This window comes from Molothrus aeneus, chromosome 5 (genome assembly GCF_037042795.1).
Source record: "Molothrus aeneus isolate 106 chromosome 5, BPBGC_Maene_1.0, whole genome shotgun sequence".
NCBI classification, from domain to species: domain Eukaryota; kingdom Metazoa; phylum Chordata; class Aves; order Passeriformes; family Icteridae; genus Molothrus; species Molothrus aeneus.
In genome coordinates this window covers 50363221-50379814 of record NC_089650.1, presented here as the reverse complement: position 1 = coordinate 50379814, position 16594 = coordinate 50363221, and the positions used below count along the sequence as shown (strand labels likewise).

The 16594-nt window shown below is 39.6% G+C and overlaps 1 protein-coding gene across 1 annotated transcript in view; it reads right to left on the bottom strand.

Moving 5' to 3' along the window:
- PLXNB2 (plexin B2) overlaps positions 1-16594 on the bottom strand; it is a 251723-nt gene that overhangs the window by 22564 nt on the left and 212565 nt on the right. Inside the window, exons 19-28 of the mRNA XM_066550678.1 lie at positions 10805-10941; positions 9988-10155; positions 8886-8994; positions 6922-7149; positions 6257-6433; positions 5662-5801; positions 4534-4634; positions 2038-2267; positions 857-1038; positions 28-94 (exon numbers count right to left, since the gene is read on the bottom strand). Coding sequence (XP_066406775.1) covers positions 28-94; positions 857-1038; positions 2038-2267; positions 4534-4634; positions 5662-5801; positions 6257-6433; positions 6922-7149; positions 8886-8994; positions 9988-10155; positions 10805-10941 — 1539 coding nt within the window. The remainder of the gene's footprint in view (positions 1-27; positions 95-856; positions 1039-2037; positions 2268-4533; positions 4635-5661; positions 5802-6256; positions 6434-6921; positions 7150-8885; positions 8995-9987; positions 10156-10804; positions 10942-16594) is intronic.

The window sequence follows — 16594 nt, the reverse complement described above, 5'->3', positions numbered from 1 at the left end:
ACACAGGCAACAGACTTCAACTCTTACCTTGAGGTACTGATATAAACAAATAGACATCCAGTTAGACAACATTCTCTCAACAACCGTTTCAGATCTGAAAAAAAAATAACCAACCCTGAATATAGCAAGGGCACTTAATGACAAGGCTTAAAAAAAACCCAAAAACCACTGCTTGCTTGAAATATAATCTTTTTACATGCTTAACTGCATTAAGTCTCCTAATGCAATGATTTCCCTATAGAGTCTTGAAAGCATATATTTGCTTTATGATAAGTGCTTTGTATTGCTCATCAGTCCTGAGTAGGTGCCTTCATCTCACTGCTGAAAAGCACACATTCTTTATTCAAAATCTTAAATTGGGTCTGCACTGTGAGAGCTAAAAACTTAACCCAGTTGTGCAGTTACTGGGAAACAACCTACAGATTACAAAACTACAACATACACAGAGCAAGATCTATTGAAATTTATTGGGAGTAACAGCTGGGTTAAAACACTAGAGCAAGCCCTCGCTGAAGGCACAATGCAGCTGATTGTGTGTGCTCATTATGGAGGTGATGTGTGGTATAAATGCTGGATCATTTGGAATAAAGTTAGATTAAAAAGTAAATTAAATGTTCAGTGTGGTATTTCAAAGTAAGGTAGGTGTTTCTACACCGCAGTATTTGAATAAGCAGTCCTGTCCAGCATCCTGCTGGTGCCTTCCACAGCTGCTCCTGGTGGGCTAGTCTTGCCAATATGCTTGTGCCAAGTTGTTTCTGATTTTACAGAAAGCTGGCATTTTACCACAGTCACACCGTAAAAGAAACACATTTACAGAAAGCCAGAGACATACAGAAAATATGACAATCATTCAAACCTTCTTAGCATCAGCTTTGGGTTTTTGGCCACAACATACTGCTCCATCAGTTCTAAGAAAAGCGTCCTCATGATGTCAGTGTAGTATTCTAGTTTTCCATGTAAAGCAACAGTCAGTAAAGATGCAAAATACACTTTAGCTCGAGCAGAGAACTCCCTTTGGTTTTCCAGTGTGTGAATAAACTGAAAAAGAAAGAAAATGTAAAATGAAGTCAGATTACAGGTTTCTGAAGAACCTCAATACTTGTCTGCACTAAGACAAGCAATATTATTTTAATATTAAATCTCCTAAGTGCTGAATCAAAAAGTTTTCAGAAGTTTGAAAGAACTTATATAAAAATGTTGCCTAAATTTTGATTTTAGATATACAATGTACTAGACCGACCTAAGGAATGCTTATATACTTCTCTAAAAGCTTATCTAAAAAGGATGTTTTAATTAAATGTAAAATAGTGTTCTGTGACAATTTTAAAAGTGAAAATCAACTCCCCTCTCCCCCAAATTCCCAGTCCTTTCACATCAAATTACAAAGACACTAATGTAAGTACACCTGTAAATGTGCTCTCATCTGCCATGAACTCTAATTCTACCATTAACTAGCTCAGCAGTAGATTCTCATTAAAAAAAAAAAAAAAGAGAAAAAGCTAGAAGCCTAAATCTATATTTAGGTGTCTGACAATGAGCTTCTGTTTTTGAGAGTGAGCAATTATAAGTCTCTTCAGAGCAGCTGTGAGCACTCATCATTCTTGTTGAATAGGCCACTTGAGGAGCCTCTGCCTTCATTGGGGCAGAGATTCTGGTAGATGGCTGTCCACAAGTGACTCCTGTGAGGAGCCAGGATGGAATCAGCACTCTCTGATCACATTTCTTAAAAGGCTAAACCAAACTTGTAACACCAGTTTTTATGCCAGATTGGGAAATACCTGCTTTTTACAGCCACTGCAATGTTCACTAACTCCATATTGCATGACCTGGCACAGAAATGTGAGATCCAACATGAACCTCTGGCTGTGATGCCACATATCTGCAGTGGTTACTGTGAAATCAGAACCACATGAAAATCACTTATTTTTATTAATTTTTGTTCAGTTGTGCTTGCAAACCTTGCAAACCTTCTGTCTTGCACACATACACACAGGTGTGCCTAGCTAAGAGACAAGGTGCATCTAGTTCAGTACTCACGTTAATGAGAAATGATTTGCTGTTGAGGAGGTTGGAGAACTGGTACAAAGCCTGCTCCACAGTCTGGCGCCTGGCCTCAGGAATATCCAGCTTTCCTGTAATCATCACATCCTTCTCTCCATCTTTGGAGGGCAAGAAGAAGACTCTGTCGGTGTACGTTTTGTAGTCTAGTACTGGAATTCCAGCTTCGTTGATATCATTTGTCTGATCCTCCATCTCTATCATTAGATCTGCAATATGCAACATAGTTCAACGGTTCAGTTTAAAAATTCTGCAGGTTTTTAGGCAATACAAGGTCTTTGAGTGCCTTGTAATAGTGAAAAAGCAACTCAGCAGCAAAAACTTATTTCATCTCACATTTTCTCTTGCTATTTTTAACAATCATCCTATTAACTATAACCACAGCTTATCCTTTGGTGACATGAGGATAATTGCCTTTAGCACTGATGGTTTCCTTGTTGTTGCCTATCTGTAAAAAGACCTTTATGGCATCTGAGTGAGCTCATATAGATGAATGTAGGTTTATAGTACAGAACATGAAAAAGACATTGCAATATTTTTTGTCTTGTTTTAGTTTTAGTTTTCTTTTTTCCCAATCCATATTCTATACCCTCTGAGTCCACTTAGTACAGATAGTTATTTTAAAAACACAGCAGTCCAGGAAAGAGAGGTTTAAAGTGTAAAGCAAGCTAATTTACTAAAAAGGAAGGGGATGGCAGAAAGGAAGAAGGTTAAATGGTTCACTGAAATGAATGGAAATATTTCTGTGGGACTCAAAAGCCTGAAGTTTTTAAAAGGGACAAAAATTAGAGAATCATCCTTTGGAGCAGCTACTCTAGCTAAAGGCTTTCCAATTACCCAATATTGCTGATTGACTGGAACACCATGTTAATTAATATAGCAACCTATTGTCTCAGGAGTTTTATTGCTCTTACTCATTCATTTGCCTCTTATTTTATAGCATTCATCAAAGATGAGGGACAAAGAATCTTCTTGTTTCCCTCTGTGTGGTATTAGAACTTTCTTCCTGCTGTCCCCTTCCTTGGCTATCTTTGTTCTTGTGTATTTTAGAGAGTTTGCACTTTGTGCTGTTGACATTACAGTTTCACAGTATGGAACCAGAATGTGCTTTGACTTCAGTGTTTCATTTAACTGTAAGTCAAAGTGGATGTAGTTTAGGAACTGGATTACTCCTTGGATGTGCATTCTACTCCCCCGATGCTTGTGCTTCGTGGAGCAGAGAAGAAACTTCCAACCCAACAGGCAGTAGGAATGTGTAACTCTCTACTCTTGTCCTGGCAAGGGAAAGGTACCTTCTCCTTTCAGAAATGGGTATGACGTGCCCAGGGAGAGGGAAGAGAGGGAGGGAAAACCTTGATAGATCCTCTCACAGTTCAAAATGTTTTTGAACTGTGAGAGGATTTGAAATGAAGTTTCACAGTTTGGAATGAAGCCCATTTGGGATTGACTCAAACATTTGCTTCTAGTTTGTGTCCAGAACCTGGAAGGAGTTGGTTTTCCAGAGAAAGCAAGCTTGTACAAGTATAGAACATCCTGTCCCAGAAATACCAGAAAAAAAATGACTGAGGGAGGCTTCCAGCATGGCCGAAATCTTTGAGATACTCAGAACTTCTTAAATTAATGTCAAACTCAAACCTGAAATTGCTGTTTTATTCAATCTTGCTTTTTAGCCACTGTCAATATGAAATAGGGTTTTCTCTATAGCAATAAAGCATGTGGGTACTTTTTTAATAGAGATTATTTCAACATGACCCAACAGCAAGTATAATTCAGATAATGAGGTGACATTTCATGGTAATCATTTAGGCCAATATTTGCAAAGTTTGCACTTAGATGCCCAATTTAAGCTTTGTGATGAGTAGTCCAACATGTAAAATGCTGAGCCTTCACACATCCTGCTGCCTTCCCTGGGATGATGCCTCTACATTTACACAGAACAATTAGCTAGCTCCCCTAATCAAGCTTAAGATTTTCCCATGGTGAACAGGGTAAAATGCTATTTTTTTCCTGTGAGCTTACCAAATTATCCTTTTGTATGCTGATGGCTGCAAATAAATTTTGCAGCTCCGAAAACAGTTTTTAATGTGCATACATTGTACACACAATCATTGTGCTAAATATTATGTGCATGTTAGTCACTATAAAGCATTCTTATCTTTGTGTTAATAACCAATCATATTAATAACTATAAGCAATCCCAATCTCAGCTAGTTTCTACTCCAAATTTCTAACTCTGTTCTTCCTTTAGACTGAAATAATCAATTTATTTTAATAACCTCAGGTACCTATTTTATTTTATCTACTTCTCTCATACATAATAGCAAAATACCTGCTCTATGTCAATGCCAGTAATGAAGACTACTAAAATGTATTGATTATTTCTTCCCAGAAGACAGTTTTAGTGAGCTAGCACCATTCCTCCAGCATGTCTTGATTGCTGAAGAGGACCCACAGCAGTGAAAATATCTGTAATACCTGTGAACTCCTTCTTGCACCGGTCTCTGACACTCTCCTCCAGGCCTTCAAGTTGTGATTTAATTTTTTCATACTCTCGTTCTGCTTGTTGGCTCTTGCGTCTTTATGGAACAGAGGTAAGAATGAAAAAAGGTTACAAAATGCAAAAGTAAATAATTTGCAACAGCTCTGAGAGGGAAGCCCAAGGAATGGAAGAAATTTTCATGGCTTTGATTTTTTAAAATACAGCAGAAAGAGAATGGAGGAGAAAAACAGCAACAGAGGCCAAAATCTTCATTCCATGTAAAGCGACTTGGCACTATCATGGGCTGGTTGCTTCAAAGCAGACTTGGGCCAGTAATTTGAAATCCAGTAAGAAGTAGTTACAAATGCTTTCAATCATATATCAAGTACAGGAAGTCAGTTTGAGCAAGGATTGCTTGCAACATGTCCTGTACTGGCTCTAAGCCACCCAGGACAGTGTCTGGTTTCAAACTCAGAAGGTTTGATGGAGGCTCACAAGAACTGTACAGCACATGCTTCAGCTGTATTGATATGTACCATAAGAGTGAAATCCACCCCTTCCTGAGGGACAGTATGAGGCCCTCATTACTAACCTTAAAATTGGTTTAAGTAGTCAAAAACAGACATATATTCTGGCCCTTTATGAAGCATGAATTCTGACATTAATAATGAAGTTTGTGCATGGGTAATTTAGCTGGAAAAACAAAACCGACCCCGTAGTAAAAACCATCCAGCTCAAACCTACAGTGCTGACTGAGGCAGCATAAATGTTCATGGGTATTTATACAGAATAAATTATCCATAAGTTATCTCCTCCACAAGTGCAATTTTAGCTGCCATTTCAAAAGGGTATGTGTGCAACTCAGTCTGCAGTTGTTTACTTGGGAAGCCTGGGACCAATTGTGTTTATATATAAAGGAGGGACTGGGCTGACTGACACCAAGGAATTTGGCATGCGTGAGAGGAATAAATTGGTGCTCATACATATTTCCAGCTGTAACTTCTTTTCTAAACTCTGCAGCTCATAAAAAAGATGAAGATAGTTTCTGTAGACTGAGCTGAAAACAATCAGGTAGTACCTTGAAAGCTTTAGGAAAACAAAAGCACCTAATTAGAAGAACTTACCTGTAGCAGATGATAGAAATGCCGATGATTACTATCATAGGAATAAGTACCAGTGGCAAAATTAGATTCAGTGGGATATCAGTCACACGGTTATCATATTCCACCCTTCCAAGGATCCATTCCCGGAGTCCAAATTTTACCTAATTGGATAAAAACAGACATTTGTCTCAACAAGTGCAAATGTAAGGTGGTCCACTTCTCAGTTGCACTCTAAATTCTTAGTAATTTTCACAAGTGAATTTCTAGCTCAAACTTCCAAACAAAGGAAATACTTTGGAATATTTTAAACTGACTTTGGGTCACTAGCACTTTATTCCATGAAGTAATTTAATTTTGCTCAGCTGAGGAAGAAAAATCCCAAGTCTGTCTGGCTGGAGTTCTACATTTCTATATAATGAAGGTATTTGGCAGCCTTGAGACTGCTCTTTACGTGTGACATCTTTTATGCAGTAGGCAGAAGCTGGAGGAAGAAAGAACTGCAAAGAGTTTCTTCACAGTACTACAACAACTGTGGAGAACAAATTAATTCAGCCAAGAGGCACTGTAACAGTGTTATTGATACATGAAACTAAATTCCACAGAAAAGGTAACGTACAATGAATTCGGGAAGATTATTGATGGTATCTCTCTTCTGCCGTTTCTTTGGTTGAGGCTGTACTTCTGGTGGCTCACAATATAAGTCTGTTTCAGTCAGAGTTTTTATATTGCAAGGCTCATCACCCACAAAAGCTTGGGCCTCATCAATTGTCATGGCTTTGTTCAGGTTACTGCCCTAGACAGAAAATAAAAAGCTGAGTTATCATCACAAAGTCTTGGAGGACAAGAAATCCTGAATTGCAACTTTCCATTTGGATCCCTTTCAGCAGCAGATATGATTTGCCCTGCAGCCTACAGAACAGCAGAGTGATTGGGAACTATATGATTCCCCTCCCTTCCTTCCTGGTGTGAGATGAGATGCCCCTTCCAGTTCCTGGGAGGTCTATTGGGGAGGGCGTTTCCAAATGCAAATGCCAGACTCAGCAGGAGGGGCCATCCTCGGCAAACCCAAAGTACAGCTAAAAAAGATAGGAACTCTTTCTGAGAAAGGCTGTGGGGAGAAAAGGGGGGCTGCCAATGTTCATCATCTAGCAGAGGTAAGGGACTCTACCAAGAATTTGAGGTATGGCACCAAATGTCTATTAAGGCTTTGAGAAACGAAAGAAAAATTCCATACATGCTTCAAGGACAAAATGAGCAAGCACCAACTTTTGACAAGTTTACCTTTGCATTAATAAGTTTGTTGACTTGTTTTTTGATGCCATCTGTGAAGTTTTCAAAAGTTGGGTCTGCAACATAGGCAAAGGAGTGGCTCTCATTTTTTACAACCAATTTATAATGATCCATTAGAATAACAGTGGTAATGTTATAGTTTTCTGGGTCTTCCAGTATTGGTGGGGAAGAAAAAACCACCGTGGTTTCATTAAGTCTTGTAACAACCTTTCCATAAAACTGTAAGAAACAAGACAAGAAGAAGAACATGCACATTTTAGAGTCTGATTCCTTTCTCTACATAACTGTTGATAACTTTAGACCATAGAAATAAAACCACTGAATTTATATCCTCTCCATACAGCAGAAATACCACAATATAAAATATTTTTGAAAAAGAAAATGAAATAAATTTGTTGATGGTAATAAATCATTGATTCACTTTATTCCAGCAATTGCCTGCAGAAGAAGCTTGGGCTATGGGTCAGTTTCCATTGCCTCCAATTTGAATGGCTCTTTACCACTGGACTGTTACCATCAGATTCCTCTCAGATTAGGAAGTTAACATGTCACCCTTAATCCTGATCATCTTCTGTACCTTTGAGTAGCTTGGGTCAATTATTTTCTGCTTACACTATATAATACCTCACTAGATTTCAATACAATCATTAAGTGAAATTTTGGAATAAAATTCAACAGTTGTTACCTAACCACTCAAGGTAACAACTCAGTTCACCCATTCTCCATCCCCAATTCAACAAATGTTTTTACCCTGACACATTCAGTCATTCAGTAACATCGACCACAGGCAACAACACTAATAGGAACCCCCAATATTTATTCTATCACCACCTGTGTTTCTCACTTCATAACTCAATGCAACTAGATAGCTTCTCCCCAACATTTTTGATATCACCATGTGAGTGAAAGTAAACAAAAAGATTAGAAAAGCTGAGTAGTCTGCAAAGTCTTAATGAAGAATGTGTGCTATAGGTAATGCTGACTTAAGCTAACAGGCTGAGTATACATAAAAGGAGGTGTAAGAAATGTTGATAAACACTGTAAAGAATGCTAAATAGAATTTTAGATTGTCCTGGGAGTCAAGATTATCAAGATAATCACCTTTTGAAGTTTATGGCCTAAAAAATGTAGTCAGTTTTCCTCTTAAAAATCTTTAGGGATATGGTTCTAATGTACCCCAATCCAGTTGGCTTTGGCATCCTCTAAAAGTTGAGTCATGCATATGATTCAAAACATGCTCATTACAAACTCTTTATGGATCATAAGACAGTCTTACACTGAAGAGCCAGCCTTAGCAAGAGTCTTATAATGTTCTTACTGGAAGATCACTTTTAGGTCTAAATCAAATAAATTGTGATCTTCACTAGAAGAGGAGGAAATTGATACTATTGGCAATATCTGTTCCTCTTAACAGAAGATGCAAGAAGGAGTTTTTTTAATGCTATTTTCCACAACTTTTTGTGACCTGTTGCAGGTGGAATATGCATGAAGCAAAAAAAAAAAAAAAAGAAAAAAAGAAAAAAAGAAAAGAAGATTTGGTTCATTGAAATGTCAGGAAAGAAAAGACACTGATTGTGCAAAGCTGAGTAGTCTGCATTGTCTAGATTTAGATCCTGCTTCAGGCAAATTGCTAATGGCTGCATGGGGAGAAGAAGGAGAAAGATAAAGAAAAAACAAACACTTCCAAATTCTGAAATACATCTTTTATCCTTATCTATATTGAATGAAATTAATTTTAAAGCAGAATATTGCAAAGTACAAATGCACGTAAGGCAAGACGGTAGGAAAGTCGAGACTTTCCACAGGAACACCCTGAACAGACTCAGAAATATGTTCAAACCTTATTTCAGTCCAAGCCCAGTGGAGTCCAGTGGGAAAGTTTATATGCAGTTTTTGAACAGATTGTATGTTGTACATGCAGTGTTATGCCTTTGGGGGAAAAGAAAGAAAATTACCTTTTTTTGATTCATCCTCCCTGCTTCTGGACGCTCTGCATATATCACCAATGAGAAAGACTGGATGAGCTCAAACCCAGTTCCAGTTACTGTAATATTTCTTCCTCCACTGCAAGGCAGAATTAAAAAAGAAGTCAAGTCATTGGCAGACTACCACAGCTGTACACTGCTTCATCCTGCACTGCTACTGCTTCCACTGAAAAAAACCCTTATGTGTGATGCCTATATGACAATTAGATGTCCTACTAAAAGGACTTCTGTTAAAGCTATTGATGATGAAAGCATTTAAAAGATCAATGTCAACTTAAAACTCTATTTAAAACAGCATGATTGAAAAAAGTACAAATTGCTTTGCCAGGATTTTTGTCTGTACATTGATGGCAATCTTTGTGTGCTTTACTTCTCCAATGTTGCTGTTAAAATCACTCTGCCTACAATATGCACATAGAGACAAAGCTGAGATTATATTTTCCACAGGTCTGTAGAGACCTGGCTTCCGTATTCCCTTTTATTTACAGCACATTGTTTAAAAAATAATATCTTCACATAAGAAGAAGAATTTGCCAGTGGGAATTAAAGTCATTGAAGTGACATGGATTTAGAGGGATAGTAAACCTCAAAGCAATACATAAAAATAGGCTTTAGTTGATATAGAAGAAAAAAAAGTCATTTGAATTCCATGGAGTAACTCACTGTTGATCTACCAAAGAAAAATTCCAGGTCCCAAAGTCACCCAACCAAAAACGAAAAGGAAACATTACAACCAAATCCTATTTTATACAAGTGATTACTCAATATTCAAGAAGACAAGTACTAATATCTCCAAGAGAAGTCAGAGCCAAATTTATTTTTAATGTTCTGTTTGTTAAGTCATGATGTTACAATTTTTACATTGACCTTTGAAAAGGGATAAAAATTAGGAAGTAAACGGAATACTTTCAAACATCAGTTGCAGTTAAGACCACAAGCCCTACATTCCTGAATGTGTGCATTGATAGAGGATAGGAGTTTATTCCAAACAATTCTATATTTAATATTTTTCTTACCTATTACACGTATTTTAAGCCAGTTGTGAAGAAAGTTACGACAAACATTTCATTACCTGCTGAAGCTGTTGACTGGCAGGAATTTGGTGACAGTAGGATTCTCACTGTATGTAAACAGCTGTGGGACAGTAATTCTCGTGCTCCCATAGTTCATTGTGACTGGAACAGGTTCAACCTTGTTGTTACGTCCTGTAATGCAGATGATCTCGTCTCCAAATTCAGTACTAGATTGAAGAAGAAAAAGAAGAGGAAACATCTTCTGTTACTAACACTATGGAGTTTTGTATTCTTTTACTGTATACTCCAGAACAAAGATACCAGGGGTCCATTTCTGCTGGGTACAGTAGTTACGAGAGGAGATAACACTTCCATTAGATCACGTAAGCTTTTTAACAAAAGAGATATAGGATGTAACAATGAACATTGTACAAACACAGGAACAATGCAATGTCAGCACACTTAGTGTCCTTCCTTTTTTTTGAGAAAAGACAAGGGCAACAATTAATAAAAGGAAAAAGAAGGGAGAAGAACAAACCATGGGGGAGGCTAGACAATTTTAGTATTTTATACAAAACCACTGAGGATATGCTGAGTGAAAGCATGGGTGGGTTTGAAGCAGCCAGTCTAGCAGAGAAAGCCAAAAGTGGAGAAATCTTTGGACATCTAAATTCTCCCACTTAAGGTGTTTTTATAGCTGCTCCTTCCGCTGAAGCCTCTGAGTGAGTTTCTGTCTGAGTGTTACATGCAGACCTCCATTGCATGGAAGGAGTCACAAAGATATAGACAAAGGACTTATTTAATTTATAAAGGGCAGAAAAGGTTGGTGATTTTTTAGGACATAGCTCTGTATAGTTAGTTACTTGGGCTACATACACATTGCAAGGCTGGCTACCGACTGTAACTTGAACATCCTTCTTGGAACCAGTGGCCAGATTTATACCAGAGATGGTAAGTCTGGTTCCACCTGCTTGTGGACCACTTTCAGGCCTTATTTGAGAAGGATGAGGTTCCTGCAAAGAGAAGATGGTCAAACTAAGTGAGAAAATTAAAATAAAATTTATACCAGTATTATTTAGCTTAATAGGTAATATAAGTTTAATATCACTACCTGAAGAATAATAAAATTAGAGCAATGACAGACAAATCTTCTAAAATAAAACAAAATCTTTTACTATTCATGTTGAAATAAGTAACAGATAATGTGAATGCACTTTTTTTCTTTATTGTATTTTATGAGGCTTTATACAAGTTTCAATTCCCTATCACAAAATGTAGAGTTGGCAGCCATTAAGTTTGTGAGAGCTTCCTGTTGGATTTTCTGGTTTCATACTTATTTTAAGATTTCTCTCTTCTTTATGGCTAGGTCTACCTTCATCTTTCCTTACCCTTTCCTATATTCTGTGTCAGCTACAGGAGACAAAGAACAAGGTTTTCAAAACTTGCACTAAACAGAAAGAATATGAAGATCTCCTTTATCTCAAAAGGCTCTCAATAACTGTGGTAAAACTGTTAACCTATTCTTAGGCAATAAACTTGCAAAGAAAGAAAATCAGAAAATGCTCAGATTCTCTTAATGTACCTAGAACCTTGGAGTGGGTTCCTTAAAACCAATTAAATCAAGCAGACACACTTCAAATCGTTATAAAATTTGTTTTATATTTAAATTTTTCAACAAGTTCCCTCCTTTTGTTCTCAATTCGGTCTTTGTTTCAATGACTGTATTCTGGGAGCTCCAACAAATACCGTAAATTAACAGTAAGGGCTTTTCATGAGCAGCATGATTTAATTTGTCAGTAAGTAGTTTCTGCTTCCAGTTGAGAAAAGCATCCTTATTCAGGACCACACTGAAGCTGCTGAATCAAGAGGATGATGGAAGCCGAGCAGGCCATGAGATGTGGCCTCCAGCTGGCTCTGGGTGCCACTGCCTGCTGACCCCATGGCTCCCCATGCCTGCAGACGTGCCACAGCTCTCGTGCCCATGGGGCCACAGCTGCTGTGCCTGCAGGCACCACTGTGTCCTGGGCAGGCAGCACTGTGTCCTGGGCAGGCAGTACTGCGTCCTGGGCAGGCAGCACTGTGTCCTGGGCAGGCATCACTGTGCCCTGGACAGGCACCACTGTGTCCTGGGCAGGCAGCACTGTGTCCTGGCCTGGCATCACTGTGCCCTGGACAGGCACCACTGTGCCCTGGACAGGCAGCACTGCACCCTGGGCAGGCAGCACTGTGTCCTGGGCAGGCAGCACTGCACCCTGGGCAGGCACCACTGTGTCCTGGGCAGGCAACACTGTGCCCTGGGTTGGCAGCACTGTGCCCTGGACAGGCACCACTGTGCCCTGGGCTGGCATCACTGTGCCCTGGCCTGGCAGCACCGTGCCCTGGACAGGCAGCACCGTGCCCTGGGCTGGCATCACTGTGCCCTAGGCAGGCACCACTGTGCTCTGGGCTGGCAACACTGTGCCCTGGGCAGGCACCACTGTGTCCTGGGCAGGCAGCACTGTGTCCTGGCCTGGCATCACTGTGCCCTGGGCTGGCATCACTGTGCCCTGGCCTGGCATCACTGCACCCTGGGCTGGCATCACTGTGCCCTGGGCAGGCAGCACTGCACCCTGGGCAGGCAGCACCACGTGCTGGACAGGCAGCACCGTGCCCTGGGCTGGCATCACTGTGCCCTGGACAGGCACCACTGTGTCCTGGGTAGGCATCACTGCACCCTGGGCTGGCATCACTATGTCCTGGACAGGCAGCACTGTGCCCTGGGCAGGCAGCACTGTGCCCTGGGCTGGCAGCACTGTGCCCTGGGCTGGCATCACCGTGCCCTGGGCTGGCAGCTGCCCTGCTGTTGCACACAGATACAGGATGCCAGGTCTAAGCGTGTGGCTGGTGAATTAGGCTGGGGCATTGCTATGAGGGAACCTGATCCTGTGTTTGCTGAAGCATACTAGATCAAGGCCTTAAGGGAGGCTGTGAATAGGTGATGCCTTTTCTGATATACAGCACTACTGCTCCACCATACTAAAACAGGCTTTTCTTAAATGAGTCAAAAAAAGTAATAAGCTTTTTTCCCAGACTCATGTATATTTGTAAATGACAGCTGTTTTCCTCCTCTTGCATAATCTTGCAGAAATGGTTGACTGATAATAAAGTCCAGGCTTGGGGCTATTTCATATGCAGGACATGCAAATAAAGCAAGAGGAATGAAGTTTGAAAACGTCCCTTGCTGATGAGAGTTTCCTTGATCACTATCACACAGCACTGATCTTCCACTTGAAGGAGGAAAAGCCCTTCTCAGAGACAGAGAGCAACACTCCCACTTCTTCCTAGTCATGCAGCAAACCCCCTTCTCTCACGTAGCTTTGCTCAGGCACAGACCATCTCTGTGACAGCTTACAGCCACAAAGCCAAGGGCACGCCAATTGCAGGGAGGAAGGGACTGAAATACTGTATTTCAGTTCAAAGCTCGGTGAGTCACCAACAGGTTTTTAACAAGCAGCAGGAATCCATAAAAATGCATCCAGCTGACTTCATGGTTACTTTACAAATTTGTTTTATTGAAGCTCAGATATTATAGAAGCACAGAGAACTCTTATATGCTCTGCTTTTTTTATACTTTCATGTCTAGGCAAGTTCCCTCTGAAGGAATGCATCATGGTTCAGCACACTTCACAAATCCACAATGACAACCGTAATTTGCTCTCGAGTCATTGAGCTTTAGGAATATGCTTTAACTAATTGGGTGTCAATTGCTTTTCTTCCCCGAGAGAAATCTGTTTGTAAACCCTTCACTCCTCAAGAGTGAGCATATGACTGCTCTCATGCACTACCCTTTGATTTAGCTTTAATTTAATACATCACTCCGGTTACAAGATTTTATATAGGGAAGTCACTCAAAGTAATTTAAAAGCATTTTAAAAGCTCATTTAGGTCTATATAACCCTGTGTGTGCATCCTCATATTTGGATTTAATTGCTTGCTGATTGAGGCGAGATTGAAACAAGACACACCAGCATAAACAAAAAGTTTTAGGGGGTCAATTTTAAAAATAACATTTGAAGTTTAAATTAGAATAAGTCCAGATATGCACCTTATAGGAAAAACTCATTTGTGCTTCTTTATAACAGAATTTTGTTGCTAAAAAGATTACAATTAGAACTGTATATGAAATACACAGTTAATAAATACACAGTTTATAAAAATGGGTCAAATACTTTAAGCATAACCTTACCACACGGACAGAAAACCACCTTTTATTAAGTTCAAATTATATCCTAATTGCTATAAATTGTTAACCATGCTGGACTTCTGTGTTTTCCACAGGAATTATTATCTGCATAGCATGCTTAGGATAGCTTTCAGATTAATGTTTTCCTCAAGAACTACTAAAGAAGCAGTATAGGCAAATTCTTACTCTATGAACCTCTGAAAAAATATCTTTAAAATTTGTAGCCTTTTCCCTAAATACTACCTCCACTGGAAGGTTAGGCTCCAAGGACAGGCTTAAAAAGAAAATGAACAAGAAACCACTAAAAGCAAGCCTTTAAACATAGACTAAGGAAACAAAGAAAGAAAATAAGGGTTTTTGAATCATCACACATGCTATTCTCTGTAACCTCAGCACAACGAATGAAAGGAAGCTTGCTAGGAACTTCAGTGGACAGCTGTATTCCTTTCTCTTAGCAAAAGTGGGAGTTAGAGCTCTGTTGGGGGGTTATCTGATGGGTCCCTTTGGCAGGGCTCAGCTGTCCCTGTTGCCAACAATCAGTAAATGCAGAGTGAGCCACAAACTTGAAGTCGAACCACTCAGCAGCACTGTCATTGAAGGACCTGTTAGTGGTTGCCTGCATTTATCTCCCTAGGAATAGGGATGTAGAAGTAGCCAGCTAGCAAAATTATCTCTGAAAAACATAGCTCTAAGGGGGAAATGAAAGAACTACCTATTCTGTTTTCACAGAAACTGGTTGGTTTTTTTTCTGTTTTCTTAGAAAGGCATCAACTCCACCTCTTGGAATTGAAAGCTCAGCTACACCAGACAGGAGAACTCACCACCCACCCCTCATGCATCCATTGTGCACACACATCTCAGTTGCACTTCAGGCTGAATGGAAAACTGGGGCCAAGAACCACTCTGGGAACTAACACAGAGGGCAGCCAAAGAGGAAGTGGAATGGTTATGGCTAACCCTTATTTTGTCTTTAATTGCTGATCTTGCAGCTGTCCCTCAAAGGCCTATTTTAAAAGTGCTTAATTCAAAATATTCATATTTAACACATTTAAAGTAGTTCTGCAAATACCAGGAGCTCTCAAGAGAACAAATAACGTGGATGTTTCATAAAGATGATCTAATAAGGAGAAGCTGAACGATGCTCTGTGTGCATGCAGAGAAATTCTTCAGCATGACTGCTAACACTTTGTTATTATAAACTTGGAAGGAATATTATTTGATTAATTTTAACTTGCTATTTTCTGTTTCCTATTTCCCCTCTTTCCCTTCCTCCTAAGGACCTGCCAGAAAAAATAAGCAGCTGAAATAAATTATCAAGAATTTTAACAATTTTAATAATCATTTTATTGCAAAACCAATGTGCTATGAATAAGTTTTATTGCTTCTCTAAAATATTCATGGATGTCTCAAAGAACAAAGCTCCATTGGCCCACCTGGCAGTCTTCTTAGGAGTACCAATAAAGGAAAAAGTAAGGTCATGCAAATGCTCAACCAGAAAGCATTTTTCAAAAATGCAATTAGGTAGATAGGATCAGGAGGAGAACGATACTTTACTGAATGCCAAGTTAATTTGAAGAAGTGCCATCAGTGGTGATCCAAGACTTCAACAAGAACTGTGTTACCTAAGGAGAAGGCAGCCCATTCCCATGGTTCAGCAGTCAGACAGACACATACGGGCCCTTGCAAGGTGCCAGGTCTAATCTCATCTTACAAGGTCTTATCTTGTGCAGCCTGGCAAAGCTGCACCTGACCCACAGCTCTATGTTGCTACCAAAATCCTACATGAGATTCCTTCTCCTTGCAGAGGAAGACAAGGGGCAGACAGTAAATCTGTCTGTGCAAGCCTTCTTTGAGGGATAATAAAAATGCTGCTTTTACCAAGAGCCCTTTAAACTGAACTCAACCTGAACGTTCAACTGTTACAAATGGGACTGATAAGCCTCCAACCTCAAGTGCTGCAGTATCAGTGATGATATTTTTTTCCAAATCCCCTCAAGGATTTCTTCTCTCCTTCTTTCTGCCCTTTTGTCATTTCAGTCTCCGAATCAGAAGTACACCTGCTGTCATGATAAATACCTCCCTTTCTTTTTCAGCCCTCTGCACCTTGAGATCTTTGTTGGCTCCGTCAGAAGACACCCGGGGGAACTCAGACTTTCCATAACATCACTGTAACATCACACTGCAGTGCTCAGTGCAATTATGATGTTAAACAGAACATTTGATAATGTGTCCTATATGGAATTTGTAGCAGTCCTGTAATAATTCTTCTGGAAAACATCAGCCCTTGTGAGGACTTGGCAATACTTCATTTCTCATGGACACAGTAAAATTTAAACAACCCTGCAAATGATGGTTTAACCCTTGTTTTATAATTCCTTTAAGTGTAGAAAATAATTCAAACATATTTCAGTTTTTCTCTTATTTTGCTTGAAATGGAGGAATGT